Source organism: Pocillopora damicornis, chromosome 2, assembly GCF_964200805.1.
Source record: "Pocillopora damicornis chromosome 2, jaPocDami1.2, whole genome shotgun sequence".
NCBI lineage: Eukaryota > Metazoa > Cnidaria > Anthozoa > Scleractinia > Pocilloporidae > Pocillopora > Pocillopora damicornis.
The window spans coordinates 2,217,108-2,232,919 of record NC_142671.1 but is presented as its reverse complement, the minus strand read 5'-3'; the positions used below and the strand labels follow the sequence as shown (position 1 = coordinate 2,232,919).

Below are 15,812 nucleotides of genomic sequence, written 5' to 3'. Positions count from 1 at the left end.
AGTAACTCTAAATGACACAACTGATCATCAGCCGGCAATTAAAATTTAAAGCAAATTCAGTAAAGATACTAGATCACCATCAGACTTAAAGGACCACAAAGCAGTAGGTTAAGCGAGAGATTAAATCAAAATGAAGGCGAATTTGTCCGATTCTAAGATTAATTAATTTGAGATATAAGTTTTGTTATATTCTAGGGTTTTGGGAAGTCAGATGTTCACCAGTACATCATTTATTGACTTGTTCTTTCCATACAAAAACAATCGATGTATTAGTTTCAAATTGGGCTCACTACTTTGACATATCTACAAATTTTAAAATAATTAGCAGCAGCTCTTTTATTTCCAAGTATCAGAGCGAATGGATCGAAACAAGATTCTTGAGGAAATCAAATCTGAGTAAATATGAACATATTTTACAGTCTAAGTCTCATACAATGAGTTTAACGGAGAAAGGATGGTAAGGATGGTAAAAATCTCGCGATACAGGCAATTAAGGTTTCTTTAGAAATTTTTAATGTCACAGCACGTTATCTCTCCGCCAAGTTTCAACACTTTTCCCTGGTTAGGGGCGACAGAAAGAAGCTTTTCTATTCCCTGTAGACGATATAATTTGATTTTAACAACTGATTTATTAATATGATATGGTTATTGTAAATAGCTTCTAAAGCAGAGAATTGGAGGGTTAACTCTTTAACTCTAACAAAAGTTAATGCCTACCTACGATGGCCAATTTACATCATCAACTCAGTTGACAGAACTAAATAATGTTGTAATATCACCCACGCGCGTAGCATCACTGTTTTTCTAGAAACTTGCTCTCTTTATTCTTTTAAACAATAGATTGGCCCATGCAGATTTCATAAGAGAGGAAGTCAAAGAGAGTTCCCACTTTCCTTTTGGTTTTGTGGTTGCGTCTCTTATAAGCCCCTGATGAATTATTGATATTAATAACAATCTCGCTAACATCAATATTAAAATTACTATCATCATTATCTAACGAACGGTTCTTCAAAAGACTTGGTGCAAAAAGAGGGTTGCGCAAATATTTCCATGCAACAGTATCTCTAGTTTTCAATCTCTATTCACAATTAGAATATGAGTTCGAGATTCTATCGAGTGATAATTGGCGTGAGGAAAGCTCAAATCGTCTATCACGCACAGAAATAGAGGGGGAATGAACTAATCGTGTTAATATAATCTTCTAGTAGTTCGAAATTCCACAACGAGGCAGGCTCATAATTTCTTTTCATTTTGCCTACAAACACACTATGATTGCTTCTTTTAATCTTCCACCGTTATAGATAAGCTACAAATAGAAAACTCCGAGCTGCTATCATGAAATAATGAAAAAAAAAAAAGAGAGGCTGAGTGAATATAGAGACTTAAGAATGTTTCATTGTTTCTTTTTTTATGTAAGACAACAAGGGATTGGACGGTTTGTACCAAGGTGACATACTACTCAACAAACAGCAGGAAGACGACTTGCGAACCTCAAAAGCAAGGGGCGCAGGTCTGCGCCTTTGGCCAGGTGGCGTGGTTCCATACGTCATATCCCATGAACTTGGTAAGTATAACGGTCTTGACAGAAAAGTAGAGATGGTAAGTTTTGAGCTCGGTGAAGAATTAAGAAAGATGTTTTTTCGTCTTGTCACGAGCGTGGGATAAAGAAAAATTCTGAGTCCCCATGAAGAATCGAACTTCAGACCTCCGATGCTCTACCACTGAGCCACAAAGACTCTTCGGTGAGCGAGGTCTATTACGAAGTTCTAATGACACGCGTCCCGCCTACTGCTAGGATCAACAATGTCGATAGCGTAATGTTTTTGACAGAAAAGTAGAGATAGTAACGGTCTTTTCCCTTATTTACTGTAAGACTGTTTTCAGCTCATGAGTGATTTTCTAAAGTTTCTATTTATTATCATGATAATTTCTTTTTCTAACCAAAAACGAAAGTTTAGCTTGAGTAAAATTTCACAAAATAAGAGAAAAAATTCATAATAACAATAATAATAATAATAATAATAATAGTAGTAATAATAATAATGATGATAATAATAAAATTATGAGTAATAATAATAATAGATAGAGGATAACAAGACACTTTCTTTCAATCAGTGAACTTATGAGTAGAATTAGTCCAAAAGTGACCTGTATTTGTTTTGTTAGCAGTGTTTTATTTGTTCTAACTCCTCCATTGCAGCGAGAAGTGAAGTTTTGGTTCGAACGCTAAAGAACAATGACAGAATGGGAAGTGCAAACTTGCATTAAGTTTAAAACGAAGACTGTAGAGAAAGCTTACATCCGCTTTATATACGGAAAAGGGTAAACTTGATGCAGTCAGTTTATAGTTATGTCAAAGGGTTTGGAAAGTGAAAAAAAGAAAAAAAGAATATATAGATTGATAAATGAAAAAGCAAACAAAAGGAGGAAAGAAAGATGTCAGACCATGCGATTTAGGTGTCACGGAGGCCTTTCGAGAGGATAACGAGTAGAAAAGATAATAAAATTGATAGTTATCCAAATGCATCATTATAAAACATTCAAGCATAAAAATAGGTAAAAAAGTTATTAGGAACATGGCATAAAAAAACTGAGTCCCAAATGAGAATCTGTCTTCGAACAGCTGCGATGATATTGGATTCTCCAACAGCTGATCTGAAAAGGGCTTGTTTAATTTGTTAGCTAGAAGACCAGTTTCATATATTACAAGCGTCCTTGATACTGCTCGGATAAGCAATGGATATGATATTTCATACTTAAGTACATTATGAACCCATTGGATATCTTCGTAGATGTTACTCACACGTGGGATGTCAGGGCAACGAGCAGACAGTTAGTCTTGGTCCAAACTGCTGGGCATTAGGAACTTTGCGGCATGAATTAGGTAAGGTAATGTGAACAAAGCAAAGATCACAGATATCTCGAGACTATGGGCATAATTCTACGGTAAACAATAGTTTGTTGGTACGTATTCCAGTCACAGAAAGTTACAAATTATAAATTTCCTCTGGGTCATTTCTGCCTACAAAGCTGTCCCTTTCCGATAACAGAAGTTAACCAAAGCGGTTGACTTAAGCGCAAATGATCAAGAGAGGGGCTTATCATAAGTGGAGGCAAACATGTAGAAGTGACAAAAAAGCTACTGAAAGGAAAAAAATATTGTTTTAAGATTAGGCTAGTTGATCTTGTCCTTGACCTAAAAAACCATTAGAAAATTCTCCTAACCACGCTAAAGACGAACACCACGAATCATTTTTTTTTTCCATTTTCATATTTGAAGGCTGTAAATAAGTACGTATCAATGTTGATATTATTTTCCAAAATTCTACATTTAGGTATCTCTCCGTTACCTTGGTCAGCGGGATTTCATCAGTTACTTGGACCTGCAGCAAATGAATTTAATGTACAACTGCCCGGGAAGTAAGTTAGCAACGTTAGCGAAACATACTTCTTCTAGTTCTATACAATATTTTAATGCCTCCGTGATCATATTAGGAAAACAGGTGCTTCAACTTCCCATCAACAAATGAGTAAGAGGGTATTCATTCAGCATATTTAGAAGTTAGGCGTAATGGACGGAGGTAATAGTCGATAATAGATAGATACATAGAGTAAGCTTGTGCGAATAGGCAACCGCAAAAACGAGCTTGTTAAGTACATTTACCTATTTTTCCTGTAATTTGCAGATGCTGTCGGCTACTTGGACACAATTTGCGAAAATTATAGCCGACAAATTATTTGCTATGGCGGAAGAAAAATCAGGATCACTTACGCCAACTACGGAAGGAAGTATTCATCAAAATGTGGATTTAGTTTCAACAGAAACTGCATCAGCCCCACTTCACTTAAAAAGGTCAGTATCTTTGTCGAATTAGATAAAAGGGAAAAAAAGATAAAACTTCAAGACAAGCGGAACTGCCTGGAAAGCGAGCAACGCGTTAACCCTCCAGTTTTGAAAATGAATTTTTTTGTATGTTCTGTTATCGAATATTTGAGATAAAGATCACCAGCCGCTGAAGATCCTTTATAATAGGAGTGTTTTTTCTGAAGAGTCACCAATTAGTTATGTTTACTAAATTTACATTTCTGCTTTAATGCCTGCCTATCTGCCCACCGCGCCCATACCTTCAGTTCTCTTCCTTTCACATTCTCTCCCACAATTAAATATTCTAATCAAAAGTTTTTCCCTTCCTGGCACTACCTATCATCAAGGCTGAGTGAAACTTTTGTCCTAACACGCCCCTCTTCACAGGTCAGTCAGACATGTAACGGTCGATCATCATGCCTCCTCAAAGCATCAGACAAGGAATTTGGTGATCCATGTCCCTTCACTAAAAAGTACCTGGCTATTCGATACGAGTGTCATCCTTGAGTCATTGAGGACATCAGGTAGAGGTCAGTATTTCCTCGCCCTTTTTACATTTATACCTCTGGGAGAGATCGCAGATGAAAAGGAATACCCGTGAAAAGGCTCCTCATCCCCCAACCCATACTGTTTGACAAGAAAAATTGAATTTAGTACTGAACTGACTTGATATCCTAAACACTACTCTCCTCCTTCCCTATAGATGAAAAATCCCGACCCTCGCGCCATAGCGAAGGTCGGGATTTTTCTAGAATGTGTCAGGTAAACATGTGATACAGGTAGACAACCCTGCGCCACATGACGACATGACTAAGTTAAAGATAACGAACCGATGTCTATCCAGTCATTTAAATGCTATCTGCCTTTACCAGGCAATGAAAGGGTGTGCAACTAACGTGTTGTTTACTGCTTGCAAAGGAATGACAGGGTCAAGTTACCTTCATTCTTAGGCCGTGAAATCTGATCATGTTGCTTTTTTGTTTTTTTAGAGCACTTTGACAGAACGCGGCAACACATATTTTCGGTTGATCGTGGTAATCATGTAATCATAAATGGCTTAAATTTTAAAATGAGTGGGTAAATAAAGTGGTTAACGATACATTTTCGACCCCATTTCTCGTCTCATGTGAAGTTGAATTTATTCTGAAACTGACTCATACATCTCGGATTTTCCATTGTGCTTCTTTTGCGGCTAAAACTATCGACCATGAATCCAAAACCAGCTCAGATTTGGTTTTCAAAACTATCTCGGTGACCCTGAATCAAGCTGAAGTGAAAGTTAAGTCACCTTCATACCCTCTCTTTCCCCCGCCTTTTTTCAATGCATTTCCGCGTATCATGTTCTTTAAACGGCCAGAACACTGATGAAAACAGACGCTTTCGAAAACAGTTTCAAAAATGGTTTATTTTGAAAACGCATCGTTTTCAGAACACTCCGTTTCAAGTGTGACAGGTGAAAACGGAGACCATTAAAAAGGGTTACGAAAAATAATGGAAAAATGGATTATTTTACTATCAACTCCATCAGCGTTCTCGGCTGTTTTCGTGCGATTGATCGGTGAAAATGCATCAAAAGAAAGGCGTTTTCATTTCAAGAAGACTGAAAGTGCAAAATTTTATTTACCTAAAAAACTTTATTTTCCACTTTTGCTCCTTGGAAAGAAAGACTATTACATATCATAAAATTACTAAAAAAATTCGTTTGTAGTCTCTTTGGTGTGCTATGTCTTAATAACATATATCTTTAGGCTCGAATTTGTAATATACTCTGACCAATAATCTTTATCAATTTTCGAAAACATTTGGCTGATAGAAGACCTAGCTAAATTGAATTACATGTCAAGACATGTTTCTACTTCCAGAATCCAAGCAAAGGTCTGAGAGATTTAATTAATGGTAAAAATATCCCGCTGGTTTTATGTTGAGCCTATGCCGCCCATTTATAAATTAGATAATACAAATTTTCGCCTGAGTTCGTTTTTCTTGTACCTAAAAATAAAAAAAAAAAATATAAGTTATATTTTGTTTGATCGTTATTTTTGGTCATTCAACTTACAAGTAAGCTGACTCGCTATCTTATGTTCCCACACAGGAAAATTAAAAATAAAGCAAATATCTCGGAAAAGACAGTACATACTGTAACTCTGCCTATTTTAAAATGTTAACCAAGCAAAAATCAGAGTGCACGCAAACGCTAGTTATGACAACTGTTGATGTGCCTCGGAACGGTTCTTACACTATTGCTTTCATGAATCATAAACTTTACCTTTTATCCTGCAATACCACAGAAACAAATATTCCTGTTTTACAATTTTGTGATGTGTTCTGGCGATTAAAGGTTAAACCTGTTACAGTAATGATCATTGAAGGAAGAGGTGCAGTAAACTGTTAAAGCAAAATTGAATTTCAAACATCCAATTAAAAAAAGTCATCAATTCTAGACATAAAGTTTAACAGCGTTCCTCCTAGCAATATTCGCTAGTTACTCTGGCTTGCTTGTTGGTATCAAGATACATCTGTTGTGTCCAAATCGACCACTTGAAAGCAGTCAACCACAGATTTCCGACAGTATTTGTAGAATAATTCCTCTGCTCTCATGAGGATAATGTTCAAGTCCATTTTCATTGATAAACTGCCAAGAAAAAAGAGAAATTAACAAAGGAAATAATAAAATGTTCAAATTATACGACAACAGTGACATCTTAGATGTATCTAACCAGTAAACATGTAAAAGCAATCATCAGGATCAAGAAACTGAACATCCATCATCAGTTCACTATAGAATGCTAACATATGTGTCAATCTTACAAAACTTTACAGCAGTTACAACTACTAATCAAGGCCAATAACAACCCTTAACAACTAAGAGTAGTTAATATTGAAAGAGGTTTCCTTTCCGAGATTGCTGAGTTTTCTAAGAATGATTGTTCATAACGAAAGAAATATCTGCTTCTGGAGGAAAGAGAAAGGAAAAGAGCGTCTGTGTTTACCGCAGCTCAACAGAGAGAGCATGCCCCTGCGCTCTACCTCTCTAAGGGAAACTGTTCTTTTTTCTTTTTCTTTTTTCTTTTTCATAACAGAGTTAGTTTGAGACACCAAAGTAGCTTAGTTGCCGCGGAGTTCCATGAAGATAAGGCAACGTCTAAGTCAAACCCCGTTCAACCGTTGCATTGTGAATCCTAAAAACGCCTAAGAGAGACTAGCATCTAATTTCTCCTTACAATATCGACCCTGGACCACAAATGGAAGTCACGAGAATAACAAATATGATCACAAACTAAATAGGCTCTTAATCGTAAATCAATTATCCCTGTCAACACCTTAGAAAATGTATGGAAAATAGTACGGAGTACGTGCATATCGATGTTAGGGTGTGGTGGGTGAAGAATACACCCTCTGAATTTGCAAGTCATTTAATCATACCCCGTATAGCTCAAGTTAGGAATATACACTGTGGGTTCGCATTAAATGCAGCACACGTGCAAAAAAAAACAAAACAAAACAATCATCTCTCTCACCTGTGAATGGTGTTGTACACGGATGAAACCTCCGAACACCTCAATAAACTTTTTCTGTATTCCTCCAAAACAGCTAGACATACAAATACCTCAAACGAATAGTTTGTCATTTCCACAACCTGCGCATGAAATTCACCTCCTGTAGTAAGAACATAAAAGTTAATGAGAGCAGCAGACTCAGAGACGAATAACTAATGGACGAATAAATTCTCAGAAACTGATTTTAAGACGTCTATATAGCATATGGCAGGCCCTCGTCAACAGCGCTTCAGCGCGAGTGTTTCCTCGCCCGTAAGGAAGTATGGGACCTTGAGCAACGCGAGCCGCTGAAAGAAACGCACGTCCTGCAGCGCTACTAAATGATAAGAGTATACTCACAGGCTAAGGTTGACGGAAAACAAAAATGATATTAAGATGGCCTAAAACGCCACAATTCGTTGTTCTAAAAGTTTAAGTGTAGTTATAAAGTAAAAACCGAGAGTCGGGTAACGCTGAAAGAGGTATTTATTAAGCTACATGTATGCCGCTGGTTCCCCTTAATCGTCCAGAAAGCATCAATAACCGCTTCACAAATAATGACTCGGTACTAAGAATTGTTCATAAAATTCACAAATTTTTCACCAAGTAATATCTTTCCCCCCTTCGCGCATCTAGACTTGAATTTTTGAAGACCTTTCCAATCACTTTGTAATGTTACTAATGACAATAGCTGACATGAACTAACCATCTATCTCTAATTGTTTAGCTCTCTGTCTCTCCCGCTCTCTTTCAGCCTCCATTGATGTCAATTCAAGGTGTTGACTGCTGATTATTTCAAACATTGTCAACGCGTCTTCGAATGAGAACTCTCTTTTAAAAGTCAAAACAAGCCACCTGGAGAAATAAAAAAAAAAAACAGCATCCATTTTTATTTGCACAAATGAAATTTTTGACTATGCACAACGCTGGTCTCACTTGAGTCTGGTACATATATATGGCTTCAGTTGCTAACAAGTTCTACAGTTTAGTGCTAGAGCATCGTGGCGTAAATTCCAAAACTCAGAGGTTCAAGGCAAGTCACAGTCCGTCTTTTATTTTTTTTTGGTATCGTTATTATTTATTGTCATTATTCTTACTTTATTTTGTCTCAAGCTCGAGACGAACGAACCATTTTTTTAATACTTTCTTGGTTGTCTACATCAAAAGGGATGACTAGTCTGGTGACATAATCATAATTATTCTCTAATAGATAGCTAAAAGATACATGAATACACACTTTACATGTACCTGTGAACAAATAGCAGATCTTCCATTCCGTTTGCTTTAAAATGATTAAAAAGCTGCTCGTCCATTTTCTTTAGTAGTAATCTGACATGTGCTGGTGATAATAAACAAACAAATAAAGAAAAAAAATAAGGAAACGAAAAAAAAGCACAAAATAATAAACAAAATTAAAACTAAAAAAACATAAGCAAAAAAAAAAGTAAAGTAAAGCTAGGAAAAGCGAAATAAAAAACATTTTCTTGCAAAAATCATTTTGTTGTACATTTTTGATGCGCGTCTGCGTAGCTGTCATACATTGTAGTTCTAGATTTTCTTTCTTTAACATTTTCCACGCAAAATTTAGCCAAAAGATATAAATAAATAAAAACAACAAGAAAACCAAAAAACAAAGAAAAACATTAAATCCAACATGCATGGAAATAAACAACAATGACTTAGGATTACAAACTTACTTATTTTGTCTAGCATTCCATCATCTAGAAAGTCTCTCTTGACAGTTTCCATATAATTAGTGAAACACCAATAAGCCTGTGCTTCTGATCCCAGCACAATTAAAAATCTACTTAAAACATCATTCATTCCTTGAACATATCCTACATCTGGGGAAGAAAAAAATAGAAAAGAATTTTGACCCAAAATAAGAAAAGAAGAGCGTTTGTGAATGATCATGCTGTTCCAGAACCTTGTATTTTAGTTGGGGAGGCATTGGAAAAGAGGTTGAATTGAAACTCAATGGGATACAGGTATCTTCAGAATCATCTCTACCTTCTTAGGTATGACCAAGTCCTTTAACTAGAAGTCATGGTATTCTCAGATAAAAATCTCAAACTTTTGACTTAAAAACTAGAGAAGTTGTTGTATTTCCTCAAATAAATGCCCACATTTTAATAAGCACCCTTCCCTAAACAGGCACTCACCCCTGAGGCCATAATATCAAATAAAGGCCCCCCCCTTGAATATACTCCCTTGTCCTCCCTCACTATCTTAAATAAGTGGGGATACAAGGTAAACTAGCTGTTTCTATTGCCACTTTATTTCAAGTTTTTTTGCACTTCAACAACAAGGAAAGCAGTTCAGGTGAATAGTTTCTTTACAAGCTCCCCCCCCCCCCCCTGAATAAGTGCCTTCCTTCCAATAAGTGCTCCTCCTTTTAGCTGAAATTTCAAATAACTACTCAAGGAAACAAGGCATACTGATTTTTTGTCCCTGTCAAGTCAAAAAGAAAAAAAAAGCTATAATACTACTGAATAAAATTTTACAAATAGATACTGTAACAATAAATTTGACTGGCAATACCTTGATGATATGCACTGTATGTTATTAAAATATCTCGTAGCACAAGAAGATTTTGATTCCCTTTTCCCCTGAAAGCAAAATCAAAAATGCAAAAGTAACCTGAGATGCATTGTACTTTACCTGAAAACTGAAGGAAAATCATCACATTCACAAAATAAAAATAACAATAACATACACTGTTTGTTGTGAACACACTGATAAATTCTCAATTAATTACATAACCAGTGACATTGAAATATAAGAAGAAATGATTTAAATAAAAATAATTTATAATGATAACAAAGGTGAGTAAATAAAAATCAAATGAGGTAAGGGTAGAGAGTATATACCTGATGATCAGGATACCAGAACAGAATGACATAGGGAAACTCAAGGGAAAATTCTGACTGATCATATTTGGCACAAAAACTATTTAAATATGATAATACTGCACAGAGGTTGGAGACTAGCAAACAGCAGAACAACATTATCACAAAGTTATACTTGTATTGAGTGGTCATGCACAGGGAATGGTTGGTTAATGCCATTTCATGCCATTAGTGACCACTTGAGCTTGCTTAAACATGCTTGTCATACATTGATTTTGGGAGATAAACATGGATAACATTTCACTTCAAAGATTATTCTTAATTTGACTTGACTGGTTCCACTTGAAGTGACTGCTCAACACAAGTGGAGGAGTGTAAAACAAACAGGCTGTTGGCAGTCAGTTAAGGGTGACCAGGGCTGTTTAATAAAGGTGACTGCTTAATAGTGCGGTTATTACTGAAGTTGAGGGGAAAAAATTTCTAGACTTTGAAACCAACTGCTTGATACAGGGTGACCACTTATATGGTATGGCTTAATTCAGGTTCCATTTCAGTTTCTGCAGTGTACCTCATCATTTGCTTTCATTCTCTTTATTCCAAAGAGCTACATGTAGTTAAAGTACTGCTTGCATTCGTGTTAACTGCGCAGACAAATTTCATACGCTCAGACACAGGGTAGTCAGATGCGTATATACAATTTTTTACATGTATGGTTGAAAAAAATGCATGACTCACGTGCCCTTGTTCTTCAGTGCTATAAGTTTCCTTTGTGTTACATTGTTGTGTAAAACAAATAACTTTTAGGTTTAAAAATAGCAGATAAGGAATTTTAAATTCTTTTTTTTTTTTTTTTAATTAAAGTTCCTTTTGCTCATAGAATCCTATTATCAGGTACATGTATCATGAAAAGAAACCTTACTCAAAGAAAGCTTGTCCTCTGTCTGTCCTTGGCACATCTTTATCAATTACTCTGATCGATGAATACAATTTCTGGATTTCTATAGGTTGTCGATCTGCCTTAAACTAATGAAAAAACATGACATGGTTTGGATAAATTTGTCGTCTAAACAGATCAGTTTGTTATTTATAAACTTCTACATCATTCATGTAATTCAGGCTATATAATGAACACTTTACAAAAACTTATAAAAGTCATACTACTAGGCAACTCATTTTGCATCTCCTAGTCAGACTCAAGAATACAGAAAGGCTGGATTTTCATCCCAATGAAAGGTGGTTATCATAACAATAATCATCACGTTCAATTAACCTTGAATTTAAAGGCACAGAAAGCAAAAAACAGTGTTTTGAGTGAAAATGAAAACAACTGAAAGCCAAACTTCCTCTCAGCATGACTGAAAAATAGCAAGCCAGTTTAAGAGCTGTAATATATTTAGCATGATGTCACTGTAAATGGAAAGTTGAAGATCAGTACTGTTTTACGTGTAGTTTGAATCTTATTTCCTCATAACTTTAAGCCCCTCTATGGTTAATATGCATAATAATTCAATGTACTCGTAATTGAATCATTTGTTACATTTAACTATACCCAATCAAAAAGGAATAAAATTAAAAACCAAGACTTAATGAAACCACAATATATATTTATGTACATCACAGTTTCAAATGATTTCAGTAAGAAAAGGTTTTCAGCCTGGTTTAAGTTGTATCTTCCTTTGTTTGCTTTACTTGGAAAAAGCAAAACATGAATGAAACTAGGTCAGCACCATTTCCACAATCTGCATTTCATTTTAAACTACAAAATTACCTCAGACAAACCTTTGCCCTTTGATTAAGAAACACCATTTACTCCCCTGCAACATCATTTTGATCTAAATTATTTTCATTTTAAGCTACAAAATTATCTCAGACAAACCTTTGCTCTTAGATTATGAAACACCATTTGCTCCCCTGCAATAACATTTTTGATCTACATTTCATTTTAAACTACAAAACTATCTCAGACGAACCTTTGCTGTAAGATTAAGAAACACCATTTGCTCCTCATCCACTACCTCTTTTGATAAGCCATCTGTGACATCATCTCTTACAGTGTTATTAATTTGATTGTTCTTACATTCTCTCAGATAGAGAGGTATTGACTCAGGAACATCAGGATTCACTGGAGGTTTGTAATTCTTTAAAAGCTCTTTCCATCTCATTTTCAGTGCTCCATATTGTGCTATATTTTCAGCAGCTAAGGCTTCTCTTTCCCTACGAAGTGATTAACATGTAACTTCTTCCCATAATATTCATACATTCAGGGTTCTCAGTAGAATTTTGTACAGCTGTTGCTTTGGTAGTTACAGGCGTAACCCTAATATACACGCCCTTTGGGCGTGTAACTTGGGCCCATAGGGCCCAAGCTGCTAGGGGGGTCCGGGGGCATGCTCCCCCGGGAAATTTTTTATTTAAGATGCTCAGAAATGCTTTTCCCTTCATTTTGGGGGCATATTTTCTCATTTTCTCCAAACAAGTTTAAGTACATTTTGTAATCTGTTCAGTGGCTTTGAACTACGGAAAGTTGAAATTATCTCTTATCAAACTGAAAACTACACTGCAATATTCAATGAAATATTAACCTGCAATAACAATGCTTTGCTTTCTGAGTTAATGGCATTCATTTTATACAAAAATAATTATTAGGTAACCAGTCCTTTCCAAATGGGGGCACCCACTTACAAAAACTAATTCTCAAGGCCACACTGACCCAGTAACTGCTATATATCTAAATGAGAAAGAGTATAAGATAGCGCAAATATTTGTTAATGAATGAATCGGCCATGTTTTTGCACGTGGAAAGACGACATCTGCGAGAGGCCTGGGTTCAAATTTACAAATTCAATATGGCGGCTTATGGCGGCCATATTCAACGTTGCGGAGACGTGACGCGATTGTTCGGTTATTCTATGGTCTGCAAAAAGGCTATTCACTTTCACAACTAAAACCGAAGAAAGGTACATTGCGAAAGCAACTAACAGTCAATAGTTTACCCAGCAATTTACTCAAAAAGCCGTTCTTTTATTTGCATTTGATAGACGAATTGATCTACTGGTTGAAGCACTTTGACAGCCGTAACACTTGCCTGTGACACCCGTGACAGGTGTTACGGGTTACGGGTTCAACTGAGAACCCTGTACATTATTCAGAAAAAAAGTAATAACAATTTATACTCAAACTTATCAAGTAGAAGCTTGTTATCTTGATCAAACACCAAATTCTTTTAAATAATTTACAAGGAAATGTATAGCAGCTAGAAAGTAGAGTTAGCAATCAGATATTGAAAGTTTAAGGCTTAAAACATTTCTAACCTCCTTGTTGATGAAAATGGATACAGCTCAAACAAAAAACTCCAGACTTCCTTTCTTATCTTGCAGTCAATACCACCTTCAATGAATCCAAACAAAACACCAAATTATTTTAAGATTACTTCAGAACCCCAACAGAATAATATGATAATCAAAATCCAACCTATGGAATTGTTTGTAGAATGTTATTGAATTTTATTAGTTTCTCATAAAAAAAGAATTGATCGTAACTTTAAATGTCAACTCCACGTGTTACTGTATATTGACTGTATGCTCTTGACCATTCTGAGTTTTCAAAGTAAGTCTTATATGTAATAAACCTAGTTATCTACAAGTCCTCTCTGAATAAAAATGTCTGAGTGTATCCAGCATTGGTATACTAGTGGAAATCAACATATTTTATCTATCACAAGCCTATCCTGTAGGTGCTATAATGATCACTTTGCTTTAAATGAAAAATAATTAATGTTCTACCCTTTGAGGAAAGAAAACAAAAGCAAAACATGCATGTTAACTCAAGTAGTTACAGAGAAATACAGTACATACATACTGTTACCTTTAAATACTGCTTTTCTGAGAGCAGACTCATTCACCACTCTGCCATCTCTATCTAAGAAAGCTTCCCAAGCATTGCAATGCAGCGCTCGTGTGCGCTCGCTGATTTGAACAGGGCTTTCACCATTAAACTGGGAAGTTTCTAGATCATCAAAAGATTTCTTCCAATCATCCTGAGAACTCTCACTTTCTGGAGAACCGCTAGAGTTCTCGCACATCACCACAACGAGCTAAACAGTTTTCCACATCTTGCCAAAAAGTGACTGCAATAATAAGTAATAAGAGTTTGAGAAATCGAAATAGTGCGTAGTTCAATTAAGTGACAACCAAATGACAACAAGAACAAACAATTTATTTCAGTGTGATCACAGAAAGCGCAATCTCAGCAAACTAGTTTCGAACCTGATATCCTTCAGCGTCATCACGTTCCATACTTGAACACAGATAATTTGCATCCGGCCTCAGTAAATAAAGTTGTGTTTATTTCTCCGATCGTACGTATGTGCCAGACTAATTTGTTAAAGTAATAAAAAAATTGGCAAGTACTTCAGAGAAATGTTCCTTTAAGCTAGTAAACAAAACTTGGCAACACGATCTCATTCACACGATTGCTTTCAAAATTACCTTTGACGGCCGGAAGTTAGCAAGCATCACGAGGTTTCTCGCTGCTAGTTTACAACTACATTGAACGGCCATCAGGGTTCTGTTGATCTCCGATTGATAAATTTTGCTCAAATTATCGTATGAATCGCAACTTATTGCCGAGAAAACAAGCTCTCTTTGGAAGAAAAGCTCTGAAGGGCTATCGATGGTGTAAGCTTATCTAGACAAATAACCAAATATTAGCATGTAAGACTGGATTACACTAATTGCTATTTAGCACCATTATACACTCTCGAGCAACTTCATTGAGACATTTAATACTCACCATTTCTAAGATTATTTGTACACAAAAACCTGTACGAGTTGCTTGGGAAGAGATCTACATCACATTCCTATGAGTTTATTCGACTTTTGGCAGAAGGCCAGGACGCAAAGCATCAAAGGAAGGGTTACAAAGGCACAACCGCCAAGTGTTAAGAAAGGCTTTATTAAAGGAGAAGCTATCAGACTTCTAAGAACAAACTCCTCGGAAAGAAATTTCCAGGAGGCCATGTGTAACTTCAAAACACGACTTGAAGCACGTGGTTACCCATCATCGTCAGAGCGAAGCTTTAATTAAGGGCTTTTGCGTCGCAAACGTAAAACCACACAGGGGAGTCTGTGTAGGCCTGTCTATAACCTATTCAATAATTGTGATTTTTTTTCTCGGCTTAAAAGCTAAGTCAGTTGTTCAATTGAATAGGAAGAAAAACATTTCGAACGGAAAACAGCATTATTTGCACGTGTGGATCTTTTGAGAAAAGGTCTCCTAAACGAGTGGTCTTGATTGTAAATATTTAAGGAATGGTAAATACATTAGCCTTAACATGGCTGTTTCTCGAAGCTCAGTGTTTTCCTACTTGCCTTTTTTCCACGTAAATTGGGGGCGATTGAATAGATATAATATGCAGTAAAAGAACGTCAGCTGATAGAAATTTTAAATTTCTCATCTTAAGCTGTGGAAACAAAATTCAAGTGAAAAGGAAGCCAACTGTGATTAATGCTTTGAACAAGTCAAGATACGTTTTTTTCGTCACACAACAAGTTACATAACGTG

General features: G+C 36.0%; 2 protein-coding genes across 4 annotated transcripts; one reads left to right on the top strand and one right to left on the bottom strand.

Moving 5' to 3' along the window:
• Positions 1–1,410: 1,410 nt before the first annotated feature.
• LOC113664533 (rhamnose-binding lectin) lies at positions 1,411–4,972 on the top strand. Its single transcript, XM_089198022.1, is given in 8 exon segments — positions 1,411–1,653; positions 1,831–1,868; positions 2,233–2,322; positions 2,793–2,889; positions 3,336–3,420; positions 3,687–3,853; positions 4,253–4,395; positions 4,855–4,972. Coding segments are annotated over 7 exon segments (840 nt in total). The 3' UTR covers positions 4,373–4,395; positions 4,855–4,972.
• Positions 4,973–5,479: 507 nt separating this feature from the next.
• Positions 5,480–15,173, bottom strand: LOC113664540 (TBC1 domain family member 15). Of its 3 annotated transcripts, none has more exons than XM_027180152.2 (12): positions 15,042–15,140; positions 14,516–14,623; positions 14,115–14,376; positions 13,562–13,637; positions 12,221–12,464; positions 11,170–11,273; positions 9,943–10,010; positions 9,099–9,245; positions 8,650–8,740; positions 8,108–8,256; positions 7,384–7,522; positions 5,480–6,497 (listed from the first exon to the last, which is right to left on the bottom strand). In XM_027180152.2, exons 3-12 carry the CDS (start codon positions 14,329–14,331, stop codon positions 6,371–6,373), a joined length of 1,362 nt encoding a protein of 453 aa, XP_027035953.2. In that variant the 5' UTR covers positions 14,332–14,376; positions 14,516–14,623; positions 15,042–15,140; the 3' UTR covers positions 5,480–6,370. The 3 variants fall into 3 exon arrangements, with proteins under 3 accessions (XP_027035953.2, XP_089053057.1, XP_089053056.1); XM_089196931.1 differs by lacking the exon at positions 15,042–15,140 and adding an exon at positions 14,738–14,936; XM_089196930.1 differs by lacking the exon at positions 14,516–14,623 and having other exon boundaries at positions 15,042–15,173.
• Between the last annotated feature and the right edge of the window lie 639 nt (positions 15,174–15,812).